We start from the raw sequence: 20,674 nt of genomic DNA on the forward strand, positions 1-20,674 counted from the left end.
ACAATGACTCTGTAAGAGTACAATACTTCAAACACATTTTGTAAAAGAAGCCATAAATTGACAGTATTTAAATTTGTTGTTGAAACCCCAAAATTTAAGTAGATTTTCTTCTTGTTAACTGAAATGACACCAAACTGAAAGTGAGCGTCTTTTCCACAGTGGTGTAGACAAATATCTAATCAGTCATGTCAAATATATGGAAAATTTAGTACATTTGATAACTTTAGAGGATATTATTAACTTAATGAGCTGTGAACTTTCTACAAATGTATGTACTAATTTTCTGACAGCCAGACAGCCGGTGCACAATTCCATGACCATGTTCGCTGCCCCTTTATTAAGTATCTACTCCTTGTCAAAATAAAGGGAAAATATGTCAAAATAAAATTTTTCAGCTAGTTCGATGAGACATAGTGCTGCGAGTATTAATTTGTGATCTTCATATATGTTATTTCTATATTCGGGGCAAAAAGTCGGGATGGTAAGCTATTAGGTTAGAAATAATGACTTGCCAAGCATCAGAAATTTTTCACTTGTTTCCATTTCCACAGAAAGTGGCCCATGTACAAAAGGCTTTATCATCTACACAAAGTTACAGATGGAGATGAAACATGACAATAGTCCATGCAGGTCGATGAGTTACATTATGTGCAAATTTCAGCAAAACTGAAACACCTAGGTTACTTGACATGATATGTCTTATTAGTGTCACAAGAAGTGGATACTCTCACAGAAATATATGAAAATGTGTGTGTGTTATTTGTTCAAAAGGCAGTTATTTAAGAACTGCCATGTACAAGTTGCAACTTTATAATATTTGGAAACCCTGTACTAAAGACAAAACAATTTTCTTGGTTATAAATTGGTGGAGGTGGAAATCTGACATAGTTATGATCCATTGTTTAGAAGATGACCAAAGCCATTCAGTTTCCATCACAAAATAATTCACTGGATTACACACGTCTCAGTCAGTGCTGTGATATCCTTATTTTGCGAAGTTAAGAACTTCATTTTGAATTTGTAAAACTGTCACACTTCTCTAAATAGGTCATTAACTGCATCATGAAGCTGACGTCTCAAAGATCAGTAGTCTTCTACAAAATCTGTTGTCAGCTGCAGAGTTTCACACAGTTATGGCACACAAGGTATGCGTAGTAAATGCCATCAAAGGAAAGTAAGTTTACTTTCCACCTCGTACTGGCCAGAAAAGTGTGTGTGTGCGGAAAATTGGCTTTCACCCTGTGAGCTTGGTTTTTTAACTTTTCCTGTGTCAATAATGAATACTATTTGATGCACTGTGAAGGATTACAGTAGGAAGAAAGTGATTTCTTTCCCCCTGTGCTCCCGACCTGTGCCACTTGAAGTTAATGTCACTCGTTGAAAGGAATTTATATTAGGTGCATGCCAGTGTTTGATGACATTGAAGTGGTTTGTCACTTTATATTGAGACCACTGTGTCACGATGCTTTCACTTGAGATTTATGTAAAAAGAAACAGTGTCAAACTATGAACTTAATTTCAATAAATAAAATAGTGTTGACTTAAGAGCATGGCTATTTTTAAATTGGCCCTAACTAAAAAGCCAAATTTCTCATAATCTCTCAAACCAAAAAAGAGGAATTGGCTAGAAATAAATTTTGCTTTATTTTCTACATGTTACAGGAATAGGCTGGTAAAAGATCGTCATGGTGCTCAAATTGATTGTAAGATATCATCTATAAAATACAAGAGTGATGAAACTGGTCCGGCGAGAAGTTATCCATCTCTAAAATATGATCAGAGTGACGGCACATTAAAAACATTGGTATGAACTCTTAGTCAATTTACATTTTACTGATGTCTAATTTTTATGATCATTTAAGATGTAAAGTGTAGTATATGATACAATAGAACAGTGTTATAACTTCATTGACTTTTAAATAGTTAGGACATTCTAGAGCTGCACAATTTTGCTGGCAATTTGATTGAGAAATATCTGAATTATCTTTTATTTTGGTGTGATACCCCAGAAATAAATTCTATGGGGTATGTTTTCCTGCTTGTCCCATGAATGATATGTGTGTGACAATTTATCGTCATCGTCATCTTCTTCTTCTTTATTGTTATTAGTAGTACAGCAGTAGCATACACTGGAGGATAAAGATCACCTCCAGGCTTTCCCAAGGACCCTGCTGTTCTGCATGTTTTTTTTTATGTTGTGCTTTACACATCTATCATTAAGATACCATCTTGGTCTTGTCTTATCTTTTACATTTCAACAGAGGACTTCCATGGGCCATGTACCATCCATTCACATACATGCCCCAGCCCAGTTTGATGTAATTTTTGTTACATTTATAATTGTGTGCTCCACTTCAGTCAGATCACCTGTGTGCTCTATTGCTTCTAAGTGTTCCCAACTTGCATGTCTGCATTGCTCATAGAGTAACTTGTAGTTTTTCTGTCTCATTGTCATGTACAGAGATTAGAGTGCAACTAGCCAATACTTACTGAACTTTTTTTCAGGCACACTGGAAGCATGATTATAAATATCCTGTTCAGTTTACCAAAAGCACTTGAGGCAATGTTTTACCCCACTGTTAGTTTGTTTTGCTGTCCATTGAGCCATTGTCTTCATTTACTCTAAATTTAAAAAAGTCAGTTGGTTCTACAGCTTTACTTTCAACTCTGTTTTCTTTCCATGTGTTGGCTTTTTGCCTCCAGCTTTAACCAATTGTCTTCCATTCCTTTATCTGCCTCATCTGCCATTACTTCCAGAAGTTATTACTTTCATTATTAACTACCTATATTTTTGATTCAATTCTTAAACTAAACAAATATTCAACAGATCTTAGAGTGCTTCTGTAATTTTATTCTTGTTTTTAGTTACTGTCATCTGCTATGTAACTACTATGTAACAACCCAATTAATTTGTTTTTCTTCACTCTCTCATTTTTATTTGTTCCTGTTACAAAATTGTGTTGTACCTTTTCACTTTTCCGAACAGTTTCATTTAGTTCAGCATATTCTGTTACAATTTTGTTACTGTTTACTTGACACTCACCTGCGGCTGGTTAGGGACCCAAATGACACAAGTGGCCACTCCGAGCATTGTGCTGGGGGGGGAGAGTGCAGAAACAACTGATTTTTCATGCTCACTACATTTACGTTTATTTTTAAAGGACTCACCGAGAGCACAAGAAATGGCAACTAATGTTTGGGGGAGGCAAGGAAAAAGGGGGCAGGCACCAGATGATATGTTGCATGTATGGAAAAATTTTTTGAGCCAGCCCTGCTCTCACCTTTCTCCATAATGGCTGTATTGTTGTCCTTAAGTCTTTTACTTGCAACATAATTTCCTGCTCGCATAAGTCTCTATAACCTTCATTATGTAAGGTACTGCATGTTTCTTAATTTAAACTGGTGCACCTACCTGCTTGTAAATAAATTCTCCCTTAGCTGTTTAGTCCCCCTTAAACATCCCAACAACAACAACAACAACAACAACAACAACAAATAAATTCTCATGTTTGTATTTCTGACTTGTTGCCTGACACATTCTGATTGTAACTAGCATTTGTTTGAATTCTGCTGTGCGTTTATGAAGAGTCTATGACCTCTTTCAGTCTCGTCATATGGTGTACATTTTTCTTTATTGTTTTATAAAAATTACCTCTTTTATTCTTACTGCCATTTGCTCATTACCAGGCCCATTTTCTTATGAGATGCTTTTAAGAATAAACATGCTCTTATAGTAAATTCTGCTGACATAAAGCCTCTGCCATCTCTTCTCATACCCATAGTTATTTTCTGACTTCAGTGTGGAATGATATGAAAAGTTGTGGAATGTTATGAAGTGTGTCAGATACATCTGTAAAGTCACCTGTAGCTACATTTTGGCTTTTTATGTAGTTATCCTTATGCACATTTGTCAATGTGATATGTGAACCTAGATTTCTAGCACTAAAACAAAAATAATATATTTATGTATAACGTCTGCTTAAAGACTATTCTTAGAGTAAGAAGTAGTGTAAGACAACAGGATTTTAAGTTTTTTTTTAAATTATTTCTTATTGCTGTTTAGATCTTCGGATCTCAGGGTAAGTAGTTTGTGACTTATGATGATCCATACTTCCCATTGTGATGCAAACTAAGACTAGATCCCCACAGGAGGCTCACAGCTCTTTCATGGTTACATGTGTGGAGCGCACTGGGCTCTGAGCAATTGTAGTCCCTCTTCTCTCCAGCTACATTCCCTTCCCCTAGGTGCTCTTCCTCTTGACTCTACCCCCCCTCCCCCTTTCACCCTCGTTTTTTCCCTTTACAATAACCCTGCTATTCTCTTGGTTTTGCTATTATTTTATGGTCTTGTCTCATATTTTCACTCGTTTTTCATCTTTTTCTGCCCCCCTCTTGGGGTTTGACCTCCATTTCTAAGCTGTTTTTGCAGTGTGAGCCATTTGGGGAAGGAATCCCTCCCTAGCATCTCCAACATGGGTTATTGTAACATAGGAATCACACTTGGGGTATCTCAGTTGTTACTGTCTTGTTTATGCCTAGGAGAGGTTGCTCATCTTTTTGCGACATGGGAACTCCTGGTAACGACCACTGTGCCAGGTGGCTCTGCTGCGGGTGGGTGACACCCACAGGGTGTGCTCCTGATCAGAGTGGATGGTATCAAGGCGAATGCTGTGCACATGAAGCTTGCTAAGCTCTGCACTTCTGGCTGTTCTTTTGTGAGCATCTCTTCTCTGCTCCTACTTCTCCTCGCTTGGCCTTTCCCTACCTAGCCACTTTCTGGGAGGAGGGCCAGGCCTATGAGTGTGGGGCAGAACCTGTTCCACATTGCTTGATTTGTTACTTTTGACACTACCAAACTGCTCTTTCGTTGTAGAACTCATTGAAGATAAGTTTGGTAAAGTTGATTCCCTTAGTAAGATGTGTTCTGGTTCCCTATTGATCAAAATCTCCTTTGCCAGTCAGTCGGCTTCCCTTTGTGCTTGCGAGCATTATTCCAAACTAAAATATGATCAAGGGAATTATTTTCCACAGAGACCTCCTTTGTCAGTCTGATCAGGAACTCGGGACTAATTCAGCATGGCGTGGCACTCATTTTGTCCAGCAAGTCAAGAGTGTCGTAAGGACAATCCTGTTGATACCAGTAATTTAATATTGCCCCTTGAAGCAAATACCCTTTCGGAAAAAGTTAGTTATGGTTTACCATTGCAACATGAAGCCTATATCCCATCTCCCGTGCAGTGTTTCCTGTGTCTTCATTTTGGTAAATCTTTGCGATATGGGGAGTCCTTGCACGTCACTGCCAAAATGCATGAACTGTTCCAACCCACATTCTCATCTCTCGCCAAATTGCCTGGTCTATAAAAGGGAATCTGCTTGGTCATCTGTCCCTCCAACTTCAGTAAGTCCCTCATAAGTTGTAGAGATATAATTGAAATTGGACATGTGAGTATACCCAACAGCAGAACTTGCAATACCTGAAGGCAAAGGCTGAGCGGTCACTGAAATATTGTGCAAAAATGTTAAAAACAACTCCACTGTACAAGCAGCTCACCATTAATGTTGTCAGTCTGTTCCAACAAGCGCCCCCCCCCCCCCCCCCCCCCCAAAAAAAAAAAAAGACAACCCTGTGTTTAAAGACTGTACTATCTTCTACAGGAACGATAATGCAGAATGTGTTTCTTCTGCTTTCATTCTAGAATACAGTACTAGACTTAATGAGTCCATCAGAAGCACAGTCAGCCCAGAAGTGAAGTACAATATTCTTCAGCTGAGAAAAGTGTTTCATTACACGTGTACCTGTGGGTTATGTTAATTGCTATGCCTCAAGGCCAAGGATCTGGTGCCAGTATTGGTCAACAATACCTGGAATTCTGTACCTGTTATTTTCCCTGTCCACCTTGAAGCAGTAGCACTTCAAGTTTTCTCATCATGAAGAATAACTGTATGCTTCCTGCATCTCCCATTTCATGGACATGTAGATAATGAGGCCCCTGAGGACCTTACCCAGTAATTCTCACATGCTTTTCTCATCCTCGTAGATTTCGCTGCTGCAGCAGAGGGGCTCTACAGACACCTGTCCCAGGGTTTGAGAAGTTGAAAAGTTTCCCTTATCGAACGATGTCTGTTACCTCTGTATCAGGGATGTCCCACTCACAGACTGCATGTGGCCCAAAGCAAGTATCAGTGTGGTCCAAAATGTGAGCATGTATGACACAATTGGAAAAGAAATTCCGTAAAATTTTGTTTATATAAAGGTATGATAAACTGAATATTTTCAGTTTAAAACTCCTGCCACAATTCTATTGGTCAATCATGATTTTTCATAGGTTATTGTTAGTGTTACGTATATTATGTGTGGCCTAGAAATACTTGTCTCCTTTCATTGTGGCCCAGGTAAATCAAAATATTGGACACACTTTCTCTATTCAGAGAAGACAATATCTCAGCACTGCCTACAGATCATCTGCAGCTGCTGTCCTGTCACTTTGTTCTCCCATGCTATCTGATATTGTCCTTCGGAAGACTACACATAATTTGCTCTCTGGTGACCATTTTATCTTTTGTATCCATCAGTTAGATACAGTTGCACCTGCTACCATACCACATAATGGATGTTAAACAAAATCATCTCTGTACTTTACAGGAACCTGACTATATTCCTACATAAATCCAGCACGCAGGACATGGTAGGACACATAGATACTCCCATTAGCAGGACTGTTGATGTACCTGATCTGAAGTCATTTGTTAAACCTGGCAGCTGACTTGTCCAACAGTGGAACAATGAAAGCCATTTACTCACTGGGACAGGCAGGTGGCACTACAAAACTTGCAGTGTAATCCATATCATGACAACCTTGCAGTCTTTAGCATTGCTCAGACAACAGCTCAGCATGTTATCAGAGGGAAAAAGATATCAATAGCATGAATTTTTACAATCTGTTAGCCATTTCACATCATAAGTGAAGGTATGGGAGTCAATGACAAGGATTGCTGGGAAAAATAATGTGTGCACTGCAGTGGTTGAACAGAACCATCTGTAACATTTTTGATATCCTCTCATGATCAGACTAATTTACACTGTGGATCTAACAATTTTTCTGGTGCTGAACACAACAAAATTACATTGGCTGACTCAGAGAATACGGAATGACAAACACTAATTGTCAACATGCTGTAGGACATAACTTGCTGTTACAGTAGGCAGCAGTTTACAGGGTTGCATGGCATTGTGTTGGTTCTGACCTACCTGTCAGTACTGCATCTATGCAGGCCAGCTGCCTGTCAGCCGCCTGTCAGACTCACCTGACCTAACCTCCAGTGCCGTTATCTGTACGCTGCGCTCCATAATGTGCATTGTGCCTGATTAATCTTTCAACACAACTGCACTTGGGAAATTTGAATAAAGCTACTAATAAAGAGCAACTAATTCTAGTAGAAGTGAACTGTATTGAGGAGGCCTAGTGTTGTCAGATTAATTGGATGTGCATTTGTTATTACATTGAAACAAATTCAGTGATGGCACCTATCGGAATAAGCAGAGCTTGCTCCACCGCAGGTGTCCCATTACCAGTGTTACTAAGGCCACACATGAAACTCAACTTCTTTAAAAGTTTGTTTGATATATACAACACAGCTAATTTAGGTTGGGGAGATGCCAGTAATGCTCTTTGTCATGGGGGGACTTAACACCTCACTAGGATAGTTAACAAATCTGTAAATAAATAATTTGATATTTTGCAAGTCAACGAATCCCACAAAGTGCTAATCACGACCAAAGGAACATCAGCAACAGTACCACAACACTTGAGTAGTTAACAGCTTGCCAGTATGTTGCATTCAACCTGCTGTCAAATATGAGAATGATAAGACACACACACTCTCTGTTCAACTGCTGAGCCTTGTCTCTCTAACAATGAAGTGTCACTTCACCGTTCATGATTCTTTGTGACAATGACATCAGGCACCACAGTGTACCAGATAATCATTCTGCTTGTAATTACACCCTTTTCTATGATTCACATACATGGAAACAAGCTCTAAACATTGCTTTAATAAGCTCTGTGGTTGGCCACAATCAGATGTGCAGTGGACTATTTTTCCTTTCGGGTGGGCCATTGATGGACTTGTCCAGAGGGACCAAAGTGTTGTTTCCTTCCTGTGTAACCCTGTCACTGCTCCTACCTTTTACAGGGCCTGCTGGCTTCACACGCCGTGCTGACTGGTGATGTTGCGGGCTACCTCCTGCACCTGCCCCTGAATACACTATCCAGCCTCCTTGCACTTCAGAGTCAGTTCTGATAGGCTCCGTTAATTAATATCCCCCCAATACACTGTGATAATTATGCTGTTGTACCATTCCTATTGCAATTAAGACCTGCATAAGTTAACACATTTTCCAATTAGTTGTTTCTTAGTTATTATTCTTAAGTGTTTAAATTGTTGATTATCAGACTGAAGTCCAGTGTTATGACAGCACACAGCCACGTCTAAAGTCATGCCCAGTGCATTACATCAGAAACAGTAGCTTGGACAATGATGAAATACTTCAAACAAATTACATCTAATGTCAGTTGAGATCTACATTATAACACGTATGGGGATTAACAGAGAGGACATGGCTGAACTTCGGCTGCAGTAACACTGAGGAGTAAAAGTCCCCCTTTCGTATGGAGGAATTAGAGCATGTACTGTCTGTAGCACATAGGACAAGAAGTTAAGAAATTCGTACACTGAGTGAAAGAATTGTCTTCTCACTCTTTTTATCTGAATCTGGTGTGAGAGAGACAGTACCTCGATTCTTGGAGGGAAGCAACGACATTCACCCTTCTGGAACTCAGGAATTAGTGCTCCACCCAAATAGTTAGCACAGTGTAGCACATGAGTGTGTTTAGGTAAGACATGGGAATGAATGATAAGCACTTGGTACTGGATCAAGAACTGTGAAACACATGTTGTTGTTGTTGTTGTTGTTGTTGTTGTTGTTGTTGTTGTTGTTGTAGCTTCTGTAGGTACCACCCTACACCCTACCATGTAATCATCTTGGAGGAGTGATAAAAGAGAGATTTATTGCTTCTGTTGGAATACTTTCGTATATTGAAAAGGCATGTGACACTACACTGAGATGCAGCATCATCTGACAGCTGTATGAAAGGGGCATCTTGGGTAGCCTCCCCATTATAGTGTAATGCTTCCTTTCAGGATTATATTTTACATTCAGAGTTGGTAGTGCAAATTCAGTCCTACATACCCAGAACAACAGTGTCCCACAGCGGGATGTGCTGAGTGTTACTCTTTTTGAAACAGCCATCAGTTAGGAGTTCCGTCTGACACACACTTCTTGTTCACAATTTTTCAATCTTTTGTTTATCTTTCTGTCTCAAGACAACTGCTAGACAAACACAGTTAAAATTAAAGACAACTACAATTACAGGTGAAAACCACAGACCTAAATTTTTCCACAGATAAATTAAGGAGTGTCAATTTTAATCATGTATGCAATGTATTTAATAAACTCAGACTGCAACTGGGGATTCCTTTCTTAGTTTTAAGGACTTATGAAGTTTCTGTGTGTCAGCTTCGATGTGAATCACCTTGTTGCCAAGTCTAAAAGATTTCACAGAAACAGCTCTGAAGGCTATAAACATCTTCGAGCACGGTAGTGGCAAATATTGGGAGACTGATAGATACCAAACCCCCCCCCCCCCATTATTTTACTGGCCTTGTTCAATCATGGATGGACTGTGACTCTGTTGTTTATGGTTCTGCACCGACCATTCTGTTTAAAGACCTTGGACTCTGCTCACAATGTGGGCATTAGATTGGTGACAATACCCTTAAAGTTGTTCCTCTGGACCATCCAGTAGGACTTTTAGGTGTGGACACAGTGCTTGGCTCTGGGGAGCTCACAATTTTGCCATGTCTCCTCCCACCAAGGTATAATTTGCTTTCATCTTCACATTTAAATGACACAGTTTCTTAGGATTGTAATAACAGGATAATTAACACTGCCCAGCAAAAAACACTGAAGCACACAGAAAACTTTGTTTGAGAGAGTTCCGAGTATATATTTAGTTCGGTATATTATTTGTCAACTTCTCTTCTAAAGTTCTGAAATGGTCTCTGTCTTGTTTATGAGATGTTCATCATTTTATTACATTTGACGTACATTGTCAGTGTGGAGGCATCCTTGATAATCTCTCAAAAATGATCTGCTGAAATTTTACAAAACATTTTTGTAACTGTGTTGTTGGATATTCATTGGTGATTGTTAACAGCAGAGTAGGTGAAGTTCCCATTCAGCGTTCGGTGTGGTGTTGGAAGCTCAAAGATGTACTGTTGTTACGTAACAACACCTCCTGGCAAACTCCAATCACTGCACGTCACCCTATGTGTACCTCAGACCTAATAATAATACAACATAAACAAATATTTGTACTGACATGTCATCTTATGTGAAAATACGAATCTGCACATTATTTGAAGCATACACTCTAACATAATATTAATAAAAAACATGTTTACTCATTTATCAATGATGAGCGTATAGGAAACTACATACCATGGACCCTTGAGGTGGGAAAATCCCAAATTTAACCATGCCAAAATTATTTACCCTCACACATACTGCCTTGTATAAATGATTAAGTGTGCTACTACGCTGATAAGCCAAAGAAACTGATATAGGCATGCATATTCAAATACAGAGAGATGTAAACAGGCAGAATACAGTGCTGCAGTCGGCAACGCCTATATAAGACAACAAGTGTCTGGCACAGTTTTTATATCAGTTACTTCTGCTACAGTGGCAGGTTATCAAGATCTAAGTGAGTTTGAGCGTGGTGGTATAGTCGGTGCATAAGCAACGGGACACAGCATCTCCGAGGTAGCGATGAAGTGGGGATTTTCTCGTACGACCATTTCACAAGTATACCATTAATGTCAGGACTCCAGTAAAACATAAAATTTCAGAGATCGCTGTGGCCAGCAATAGATCTTACAAGAACAGGACTGACGACTGAAGACAATCATTCACTGTGACAGAAATGCAACCCTTCTGCAAACTTCTACAGATTTCAGTGCTGGGCCATCAACAAATGTCAGCCTGCAAACCATTCAATGATACATCATTGATATGGGCCTTTGGAGCCGAAGGCCCACTCTTGTATCCTTGATGAGTGCACAACACAAAGCTTTATGCCTCCCCTGGGCCCGTCAACACGGACAATGGACTGTTGATGACTGGAAACATGTCATGTGGTCAGACGAGTCTAGTTTCAAATTGTATTGAGTGGATGGATGTGTACATCTGTGGGGACTACCTCATGAATCCATGGGCCCTGCATTCAGCAGCGGACTGTTCAACCTGTTGGGGGCTCTGTAGTGTGTGTGTGTGTGTGTGTGTGTGTGTGTGTGTGTGTGTGTGTGTGTGTGTGTGTGTGGTTGGAGTGATATGAGACCCCTGATACATCTAGATATGACTCTGACAAGGGACATATATGTAAGCATCCTGTCTGATCAGCTGTATCCGTTCATGTCCATTGTGCATTCTGGCGGACTTTGGCAATTCCAGCAGGACAATGCTACACCCCACTATTCCAGAATTACTACAGAGTGCCCCAGGAACACTCTTCTGAGTTGCAACACTTCCACTGCCCACCGAATTCCCCAAACATCAACATATTGAGCATATCTGGGATGCCTTGCAACATGCTGTTCAGAAGAGATCTCATCCTCCCCCCCCCCCCCCCTTTCTTGTACTCTTGTAGATTTATGGACAGCCCTTCAGGATTCTTGGTGTCAGTTCCCTCCAGCACTACTTCAGATGTTAGTTGAGTCCATGTCACGTTCGGTTGTGCCATTTCTGCGTGCTCGCGGGGGCTCTACAGGATATTAGACAGGTGTACCAGTTTCTTTGGTTCTTCGGTGTATTTCTTAAGTAATTATAATTAAAACATTAAATATTGTAATAGATATCTTCATTTTCACCTCATGTACTTGAACATAATTCATCTGTGTGTTTCTTTTTCATTAATTAAATATCCTTCTACTTAAAAACCTTCATTTTGTTTTGGCTTGCTTCTTGAAAGCTCAAATATGTTGCGTAGGGTAAGTTTGGATTTTGTTACCATGTATTATTATTATTATTATTATTATTATTATTATTATTCTTTCCAAGTTAAATAACCATATAGGTTTCAATAAAAGCATTTCTGTCAATTTCATGAGTTACGTCAGTGTGCTGATATTTTTGTATATTGGAATGTCTGTATTAAGACAGTATTTTTATACATATTCATTTATTATTTTTTCTTGTTTTACCAGTGAATCTTAAGGAATAGTAGTATAACTAGATCCTTCTTTGAAGTAAATGACACATCTGACCAATTATATACTTTTACTTGATTATAACAACAGAGTCTGTTGAAATTTTGCCATCTTTTGTTCATCATTCCCTTAATTATTCATTTCAAAACAAAATCAGGAAAATATAAAGATACTTCTTGGTGCCATGAATTTAGACTATTTCATCCAGAATCTAAACTTGGACATCATCCTAAAGCAGCCAACCATTTAAGCCATTTTCAAACTCTGTAAGAATGACAGTCATAAAATATCTCTACCATAATCAATTGCTACTCGCCATACAATGGAGATGCCGAGCTGTAGATAGGCACAACAAAAAGACTTTCACACTTAAATCTTTGGGCCAATGGCCTTCATCAACAATACACACACACGACTGCATGATGGAAGTGGGAACTGGGTGGGGGGTAAGGAGGTGGCTGGGGTGGGGAGGGGGAGGGATAATATGGTGGGGATGGCGGAGGTTATATGTGAAGGGCGGAGGAGAGGTGGGGAGGGGGGAGGGAAGTAGCAGAAAAGAAGAGAAATAAATAAAAATTCTGGGTGCGGTGGTGGAATGACGGTTTTAGATTGCTGGAATGGGAGTAGGGTAGGGGCTGGATGGTTGAGGACAATAACTTAACAAAGGTTGAGGCCAGGAGGGTTACTGGAACTTAGGATATATTGCAGGAAAGATTCCCACCTGCGCAATTCAGAAAAGCTGGTGTTGGTGGGAAGGATCCACAGGGTGGTCCGTTTGTTTCTTGGCCACAGTTTCTGGGTGGTCGTTCATGAGGACAGACAGCTTGTCGGTTGTCATGCCTACGTAGACTGCAGCAGAGTAGTTGCAGCTAAGCTAGTAGAACACATGACTCATTTCACAGGTAGTCCTGCCTTTGATAGGATAGCTGATGTTAGTGACCGGACTGGAGTAGGTGGTGCTGGTAGGATATATGGGACATGTCTTGCATCTAGGTTTATTACGGAGTATGAGCCATGAGGTAAGGGATTGGAAGCAGTAGTTGTGTAAGGATGGACGAGTATATTTTGTGGGTTCGATTGACAGCAGAATACCACTGTGGGAGGGGTGGAAAGGATAGTGGGCGGGACATTTCTCATTTCAGGGCATGACGAGAAGTAATCAAAACCCTGGTGGAGGATGTAATTTAGTTGCTCCAGTCATGGGTGGCCTGAGTTATGAGGGAATGCTTGTCTATGGCTGTATGGTAGGACTTTAGAAGGAGGTGGGAGACTGGAAAGATAAGGCACAGGAGACTTGTTTTAGCACGAGGTTGGGAGGATAATTACGGTCAGTGAAGGCTTCAGTGAAACCCTTGGTATATTTCGAGAGGGAGTGCTCGTCACTGCAGATGTGATGACCACGGGTGGCTAGACTGTACGGATGGGACTTCTTGGTATGGAATGGATGGCAGCTGTTGAAGTGGAGGTATTGCTGGTGGTTAGTAGGTTTGGTATGGGTGGAGGTACTGATGCAGCCATCTTTGAGGTGGATGTCAACGTCCAGGAAGGTGGCTTGTTGGGCTGAGTTGGACCAGGTGAAACAATTGGGGGAGAAGTTGTTGAGGTTCTGGAGGAATGTGGATAAGGTGTCCTCAACTTCGATCCAGATAGCAAAGATGTCATCAGTGAATCTGAACCAGGTGAGGGGTCTAGGGTTCTGGGTTTTTAGGAAGGATTCCTCTAGATGGCCCATGAATTGGTGGGCATAGGATGCTGCCATGCGGGTGCCCATAGCTGTACCCCAGATTTGTGTGTAGGTAATGCCTTAAAAGGAGATATAATTGTGGGTAAGGACATGACAACAAGGAAGGAGGTTGTTCGTTTGGAATCTGTCATGTGTTGGGAAAGGTAATGTGCTGTAGCAGTGAGGCCGTGGGAGTTAGAAATGTTATTGTATAGAGACATGGCATCAACAGTGACGAGCAGGGCACCATGTGATGAAGGGACAGGAACTGTGGAGGAAATAGGTGGTATCTTTTAAATAGGAGGGCAGGTTACGGGTAAAAGGTTGAAGATGTTGGTCTACAAGAGCAGAGATTCTCTCAGTGGCCGGCCACAATTGGAGTCCTTGGTGGGTAGGTTATGGACTTGGGAAGCATGTAGAAGGTAGGAGTGCGGGAAGTGATATGAGTGAGTAGAGATGTGGACTCTGGGGAGAGGTTCTGGGTTGGGTCTAAGTATTTAAGTAGTGACTAGAGATTCTGCTGGATTACTGGAGTGGGGTCACTGTTGCTGACAGCTGGTGGAGCCCTTCTGCCAGGTAATCCTTGCTGTTCAGAACAACAATGGTGGAGCCTTTGTCTGCAGGTAGGATTATAAGTTCAAGATCAGGTGGACTGCAGGTTTTTCTGTGGATTTAGGGTTAGTTTGCATATTTAGGTATTTGGGGAATGATGGTGAGGCAAGGTTCGAGGTTAAGAAGGGGGTGGTTTGGGGGCAGTAAGGGTGGATCACTGTTGGATGGAGGAGTGAACAGAGGTAGGCAAGGTTCAATATTGGTCTTGGTTGAGTTTTATTGGTAGGGTTGGTGGTGAAAAAGTGTTCCCACTGTAAGGACCAGGAGAAGGAGAGAAGGTCTTCAACAAGTCCTGCATGATTGAGTTTGGGGCAAAAGGTGAGACCTTTGGAAAGGACTGATATTTCTTTGAGACTAAAGGCTTCTTGAGGATAGGTTCATGATTATTTTGTGGCTCTGTTTAGGTTCTGGCTTCCGTGTGGTGGTATTTGGAGGGTGTGACAAGTGGAGTAGGTCTACGAGACAGGGTTTGTCAGCTATGACGGAGAGTGGGGGAGGTTTGGAGGTTGTTGGGGAGGTGGTGGACAGTGGTACTCCAAGGCGAAATTAGGAAGTGAGCAGGATGGAGAGCTTTTTGGGGTTGCGGTGTGTATGTTGGTCAAGTTCCTGCAGGACAAGAGTTTCAATATGTGTAATGGGTTCCAGGAATTTGGTATTACATAGCAGGAGGATCTTGTGGATGGAGAGAAGGTACTGCAAGGAGGTTTGGGATTGATTGATATGGTTTTGCAAGACTATGTTGGTGAGGACTAAGGATTGGAGGAATTTGGACAGGTGGAGGTCATTGTGGAAGAAGTGGTGGCAGTAAGAGATAGGTAATTTGGTGGTAAGGCCATTAGGGAGGGATTCCATGACCCAAGCAACAATGCAGGAACAATATGTGGGACTGGGATCTGACTAGGGATAAGGAAACTTTTCTTTATTGACACAGATGGAAGGAGCAAGGATTCATGGTGGTGGAAAAATGCAAAAAATTATGTAAATAATGTAGACTAACATCTGAAAAATTTCGCAAAAATGCATCCAAATGTGTGTGAAAATTCATGAAAAGGATCAAATGGATGCAAAAGGGGGAACAAGATGAAATCTGAGAGAGTCGATGAAAGCGAAATGTGAATATGTGGCGAGAAGTCACAAGAATCAAAGTAAAGAATAACTTTGGAATTAGTGGGTGCGAACTGAGATAGAATGGAGAAAGTTTGGAGGGTGGGAAGGGTTTGTAGGATGAGATACAACGTCGTGTGGCACCTGAAAGGTGCGGGAGTACGCATGCAGCAATACGAGGAGTGATGTAGGGAGAGTGGTCAATTTGAAAGTACAGGACAAATTATATTGGTGGGAGTAATGTGGGACATAAGATGCTGCACCAACAATCAGCTCTCTGTTGTGCACATCTGAGACAGTTCATACGGTGTGGCTCGTAAGTAGAGCATGCAGTGCAGTTCGTAAGGTGACAAGAGAAACACAGGAAAGTAGAGAAATACGACGAACATTGAATATAGTGATGCAAAGGAAAATAATAACAAAGGAGAACAGCACTGAAGCCTTTAGTGACCGTAATTATCTTCCCAACCAAGTACAAAAACAAATCTCCTGTGTCTTATCTTTCCAGTCTCCCACCACCCATGACTGGAGCAACTGAATTACCTTCTCCACCAGGGTTTCAATTATCTCTCGTCATGCCCTGAAATGAGAAATGTACTGCCCACTATCATTCCCACCCCTCCCACAGTGTTATTCTGCTGTCCACCGAACCTACACAATATACTTGTTCATCCTTGCACAACCCCTTGCTCCCAATCCCTTACCTCAAGGCTCATACACTTGTAGTAGATCTAGATGCAAGAGTTGTCCCACCACCACCACCACCACCACCACCACCACCACCACCTACTCCAGTCCGGTCACTAACATCAGCTGTCCCGGTCACTAACATCAGCTGTCCCATCAAAGGCAGGGCTACCTGTGAAATCAATCATCTGGTCTACAAGTTAAGCTGCAGCCACTGTGCTCCATTCTGTGTAGGCATGACACCCATCAAGCTGTCTCTCTCTGTTTGAATTGCCACTGACAAACAGTGGCCAAGAAACAAGTGGAGCACCCTGTTGCTGCACACGCTGCCGAATTTGATATCCTTCATTTCTGTGACTGCTTCACAGCTTGTGCCATATGGATCTTTCCCACCAACACCAGCTTTTCTGAATTGTGCAGGTGGGAACTTTCCCTGCAATAAATCCTATGTTCCCATAACCCTCCAGGCCTCAACCTTCGTTAATCATTGTCCTTGCCCATCCAGCCCCTTCCCTGCTCCCATTCCAGCACTACACAGCTGTCATTCCACCACCACACACAGTCTTTTTATTTATTTCTCTCTATTTCTCTCCTTTTCCATTACTTCCTTCTCCCTTCCCACCTCCCCACCTCTCCCCTGCCTTCCAACTAACCTGCAGCACTTCACTGTCTGCCATCCCCACCATATTACCCCTCCCCCTCCCTGCCCCAGCCTCCTCCTTGCCCCACCCAGTCACCACTCCCATAATACACTGGTGCTGTTGCTCGCTTTGCGGTTTCAGTTGCCCAACACTGCATATTTGTGTGTGTGTGTGTGTGTGTGTGTGTGTGTGTTGTTGATGAAGGGCATTGGCCGAAAGATTTAAGTGTGAAAGTCTTATTGTTGTGCCTATCTGTGACTTAGCACCTCCGCTATATGGTGAGTACCAACTTTCCTTCACATAATGTTGTTACATTCCATCCTGGAGAACCGCACTACTGCTACAGTCACAGGTTTGAATCCTGCCTTGGGGATAGATGTGTGTGATGTCCTTAGGTTAGTTAGGTTTAAGTAGTTGTAAGTCTAGGTGACTGATGACCTCAGATGTTAAGTCCCATAGTGCTTATAGCCATTTGAACCATCCTGGATTTTCCATTGTTTATCTTTTACCATAATCAATTTTCATTTGGCTTCAATTCAGCAATAAAAGTGGACTCTACAACTAATAAAGCTGATAAGTCAATTGCATGTTTAGCTTAATCCTAAATTCTTCAGTTAAGTCAAGATGGGAAATTACCTGACCTACTAACACTGTTAAGCTAACCTCTGCTGAAAAGGAGTTACACAAACCCACCTGTAGCATTTAGTAAACTCAAAACAGTACAAATTCTCTTGTACAAAACACACACCTGTTATTACTGCCAGCCATTAGAAAACCATATGAACCCTCGCCAGATTTAATTATATTCCATACTATCTTCAGTTCGTAATTTGTCCTTGGGTAGACAAACATGAATTTTGAGAAGTCTCAATCTAAATTTGTTAGAGAACAGACATCATTAGTAAATTACATGATGTCTCTTTCTGGAAGACTCTTAAAGCACATTGTTTCCTCCAGCATTTCAACGATTATTAGCATTACCGTTTTTTGATGTGCTCTCATATCTGAGCAAATTCCAGCCAGAAAACTAATATCTCTCTGTAATATTATTTCCTCTTCTTTAGTGTATACATTTTGTTGGGCCAAGATATAAATAATCTGTTTGCTTACTTCACGTACAACACTGATGTAAGTATTAATATTTGTATCATGTAATCCTTAAAATTATATATTGAGGTTCCATCCTCAGCTTGCACAATAGTAACATAAGATATCAGCAATAACATGAAATTGTCAATTTTCAGTTGCAATCTCTTAGTAATAAAGGAATGTGACAATTTGCCAGTAGTTACTGTTGACAGTCTGTTTTTAGTAATAACAGATTAGTACACAGTATTAATTGACGATAGTAAATTTTCAGTTTTAGCAAACAATGGTAAAATCTCATTACTAGTAAGGGCTGGGAATTACTCAGTACTAACCAATGACTGTAAATTATTAGTAATAACTGAAAATAGTAAATTCTTGGTAACCATAAACTATATATCAATAATAACTGGAGCTGGTAAAGTCTCAGTAATTATTGAAGGTTCCAAGTTCTCGATAAGTTCTCTGAAGGAACAGAAGCTAACAATTTCTCAGTAGTAACTGAACCTATTAACTTCTGTATAAATAGAAGTGGTTTATCACCTATAAAAATCTTTATTATAATCAGTTTTTTCAATACTAGAGAATACCACAATAGTTTGCAGCTCCTCCAGTTATGGTTCCATTTCATTTGTATGCACTGTAATTCACTCTACACTCTTAATTATAACATGTGCTGAATTATCTGCTGTCTCTAATACTTCTAACATTAGTTCTTCAATCACTATAATCTTTTGAACTGAACTAATCATAACAAAAGACTAATATTCTCATAATCTGTTTCTTCCACTACAATTAATCAGTCATTTCAATCTAGTACAATCTGTTAGGTACTCCTTTTCTTTCCCCTAATAATTAGTTATTGAGATTAGAATTGTTGTTAAACTTTGTTATCGTAGATTCGCTATTTTGTGGCTCATCAGTATATGCTTCTGGAAATTGAGCTGTATTCTAGAAGCAGTGGATTTTTTCATTTTATTGTTAATGCCATTGTGAAGAACCTTTTATTGGATGTTCCTTAATATTTGTGTTTTTCCATTTGTATCACGTCCTGTTGTCTCCTGATAAAGTTTTGCCCTTTCTGAATTGTAATGCCTATTCATGGTTTGCTTCATTCCACCTTTTATTACTTAACCTTTAGCATTTTGCTATTTGTCGGATAATTTTCCTACCATGTCAGTTTGTTCAGGATACATTAATAAGGTTGATATGTTTGTCCAATCTTTACCAAGGAGTTTATGCTTTACTACCCTCCAATATAACATTCTAGCAAATGGCCTTCTCTGATAGGATCATCTAAATATATTTCTTTATTTAAATGCCATTTAACAAAGTTTTTGTACCCATTCAAACTACTGTTTAAGGTTTTGACATAAACAATTCCGAATGTTACTTTTCTTTAATCTTCACTCCAGTACTTGGATTCGAAAACTGCCTCAGATTCATTAAGTCATAAAATCTTCTGATTGTGACATACCTCATTGTGCTGCATCCCCGTCTAGGTCACTTACAACAAAACGTATTTGCTATTGGTTACATCAGGCCTCTGCCTTAAGAAACAATACTGGATGTAGCTCTCCCTGTGAAGTAAAAATTAGGAATTTATGGTTTAACCCTTTACCACATACAGCAGAGAAGGTGTCCCAGTCATTGTATTATAATTTATGTTTGGCTAACAGATCCTCAAATTTATTTCACAGCTCAAGTCTTGCTCAGTCAAAGTGTAGACAATTATTTATTGGTAAATACTGTGTAGTATGTATTATGTATATCTCGAGTAGTGTTTAATGTGAATCCTAAATCTGCCAAGTGTTGACAGTAACTTATACTCAGCTAGAGCTTCATTTTGACAATTTCCCTTACTATTTAAGGATCCCACAGCAACATCTAGTTCCCACAAACATAGTTCTATTTATGATGATGATGATGATGATGATGATGATGATGATGATGATGATGATGATGATCCCATACTGCTTGACAGAGCATAGGGGAATGATGCGGGAGACCAACACAGCTGTACTGACTGTAATGGGGATGGATGAAGATGACACAACAACACCCAGTCATTTTGAGGCAGGTGAAAATCCCTGGCCCCTCTGGTAATCAAACCCGGGACCCCATGATCAGGAAGCGAGAATGCTACCATGAGATCACAAGCTGCGGATTTATTTCTAATAGCAGAAAGTGCTTCAACATTTTATTTCTGATTCTTTCTAAATTATTGTTTGTTTCTAATAATTTTTCTGCATTTCTACTCTATTCACTAAATTACCCTGTCTGGATTTAACTGTACGCAAATGTTCTATTTCCACCAGTACCAACATGTCTTCTTCTAATTCTAAACACACTTGTAATTCATCTATATGCTTAAATCCTAATTGCATTCTCTCTCCTATTATGTCCATCTTCCCATTTAACTGAGAAATGAGAAATTAAGCCTACCATTTTTTTATTAATCTGGGAAAGTTTTTCATTCATTTCTGCCAATAGA

At 40.2% G+C, this 20,674-nt stretch overlaps 1 protein-coding gene across 1 annotated transcript in view; it reads left to right on the forward strand.

Annotated features, from left to right (window-relative positions):
• LOC126278093 (putative helicase MOV-10) overlaps nucleotides 1–20,674 on the forward strand; it is a 280,795-nt gene that overhangs the window by 63,718 nt on the left and 196,403 nt on the right. Inside the window, exon 4 of the mRNA XM_049977939.1 lies at nucleotides 1,663–1,804. Coding sequence (XP_049833896.1) covers nucleotides 1,663–1,804 — 142 coding nt within the window. The remainder of the gene's footprint in view (nucleotides 1–1,662; nucleotides 1,805–20,674) is intronic.

This window comes from Schistocerca gregaria, chromosome 6 (assembly GCF_023897955.1).
Source record: "Schistocerca gregaria isolate iqSchGreg1 chromosome 6, iqSchGreg1.2, whole genome shotgun sequence".
NCBI lineage: Eukaryota > Metazoa > Arthropoda > Insecta > Orthoptera > Acrididae > Schistocerca > Schistocerca gregaria.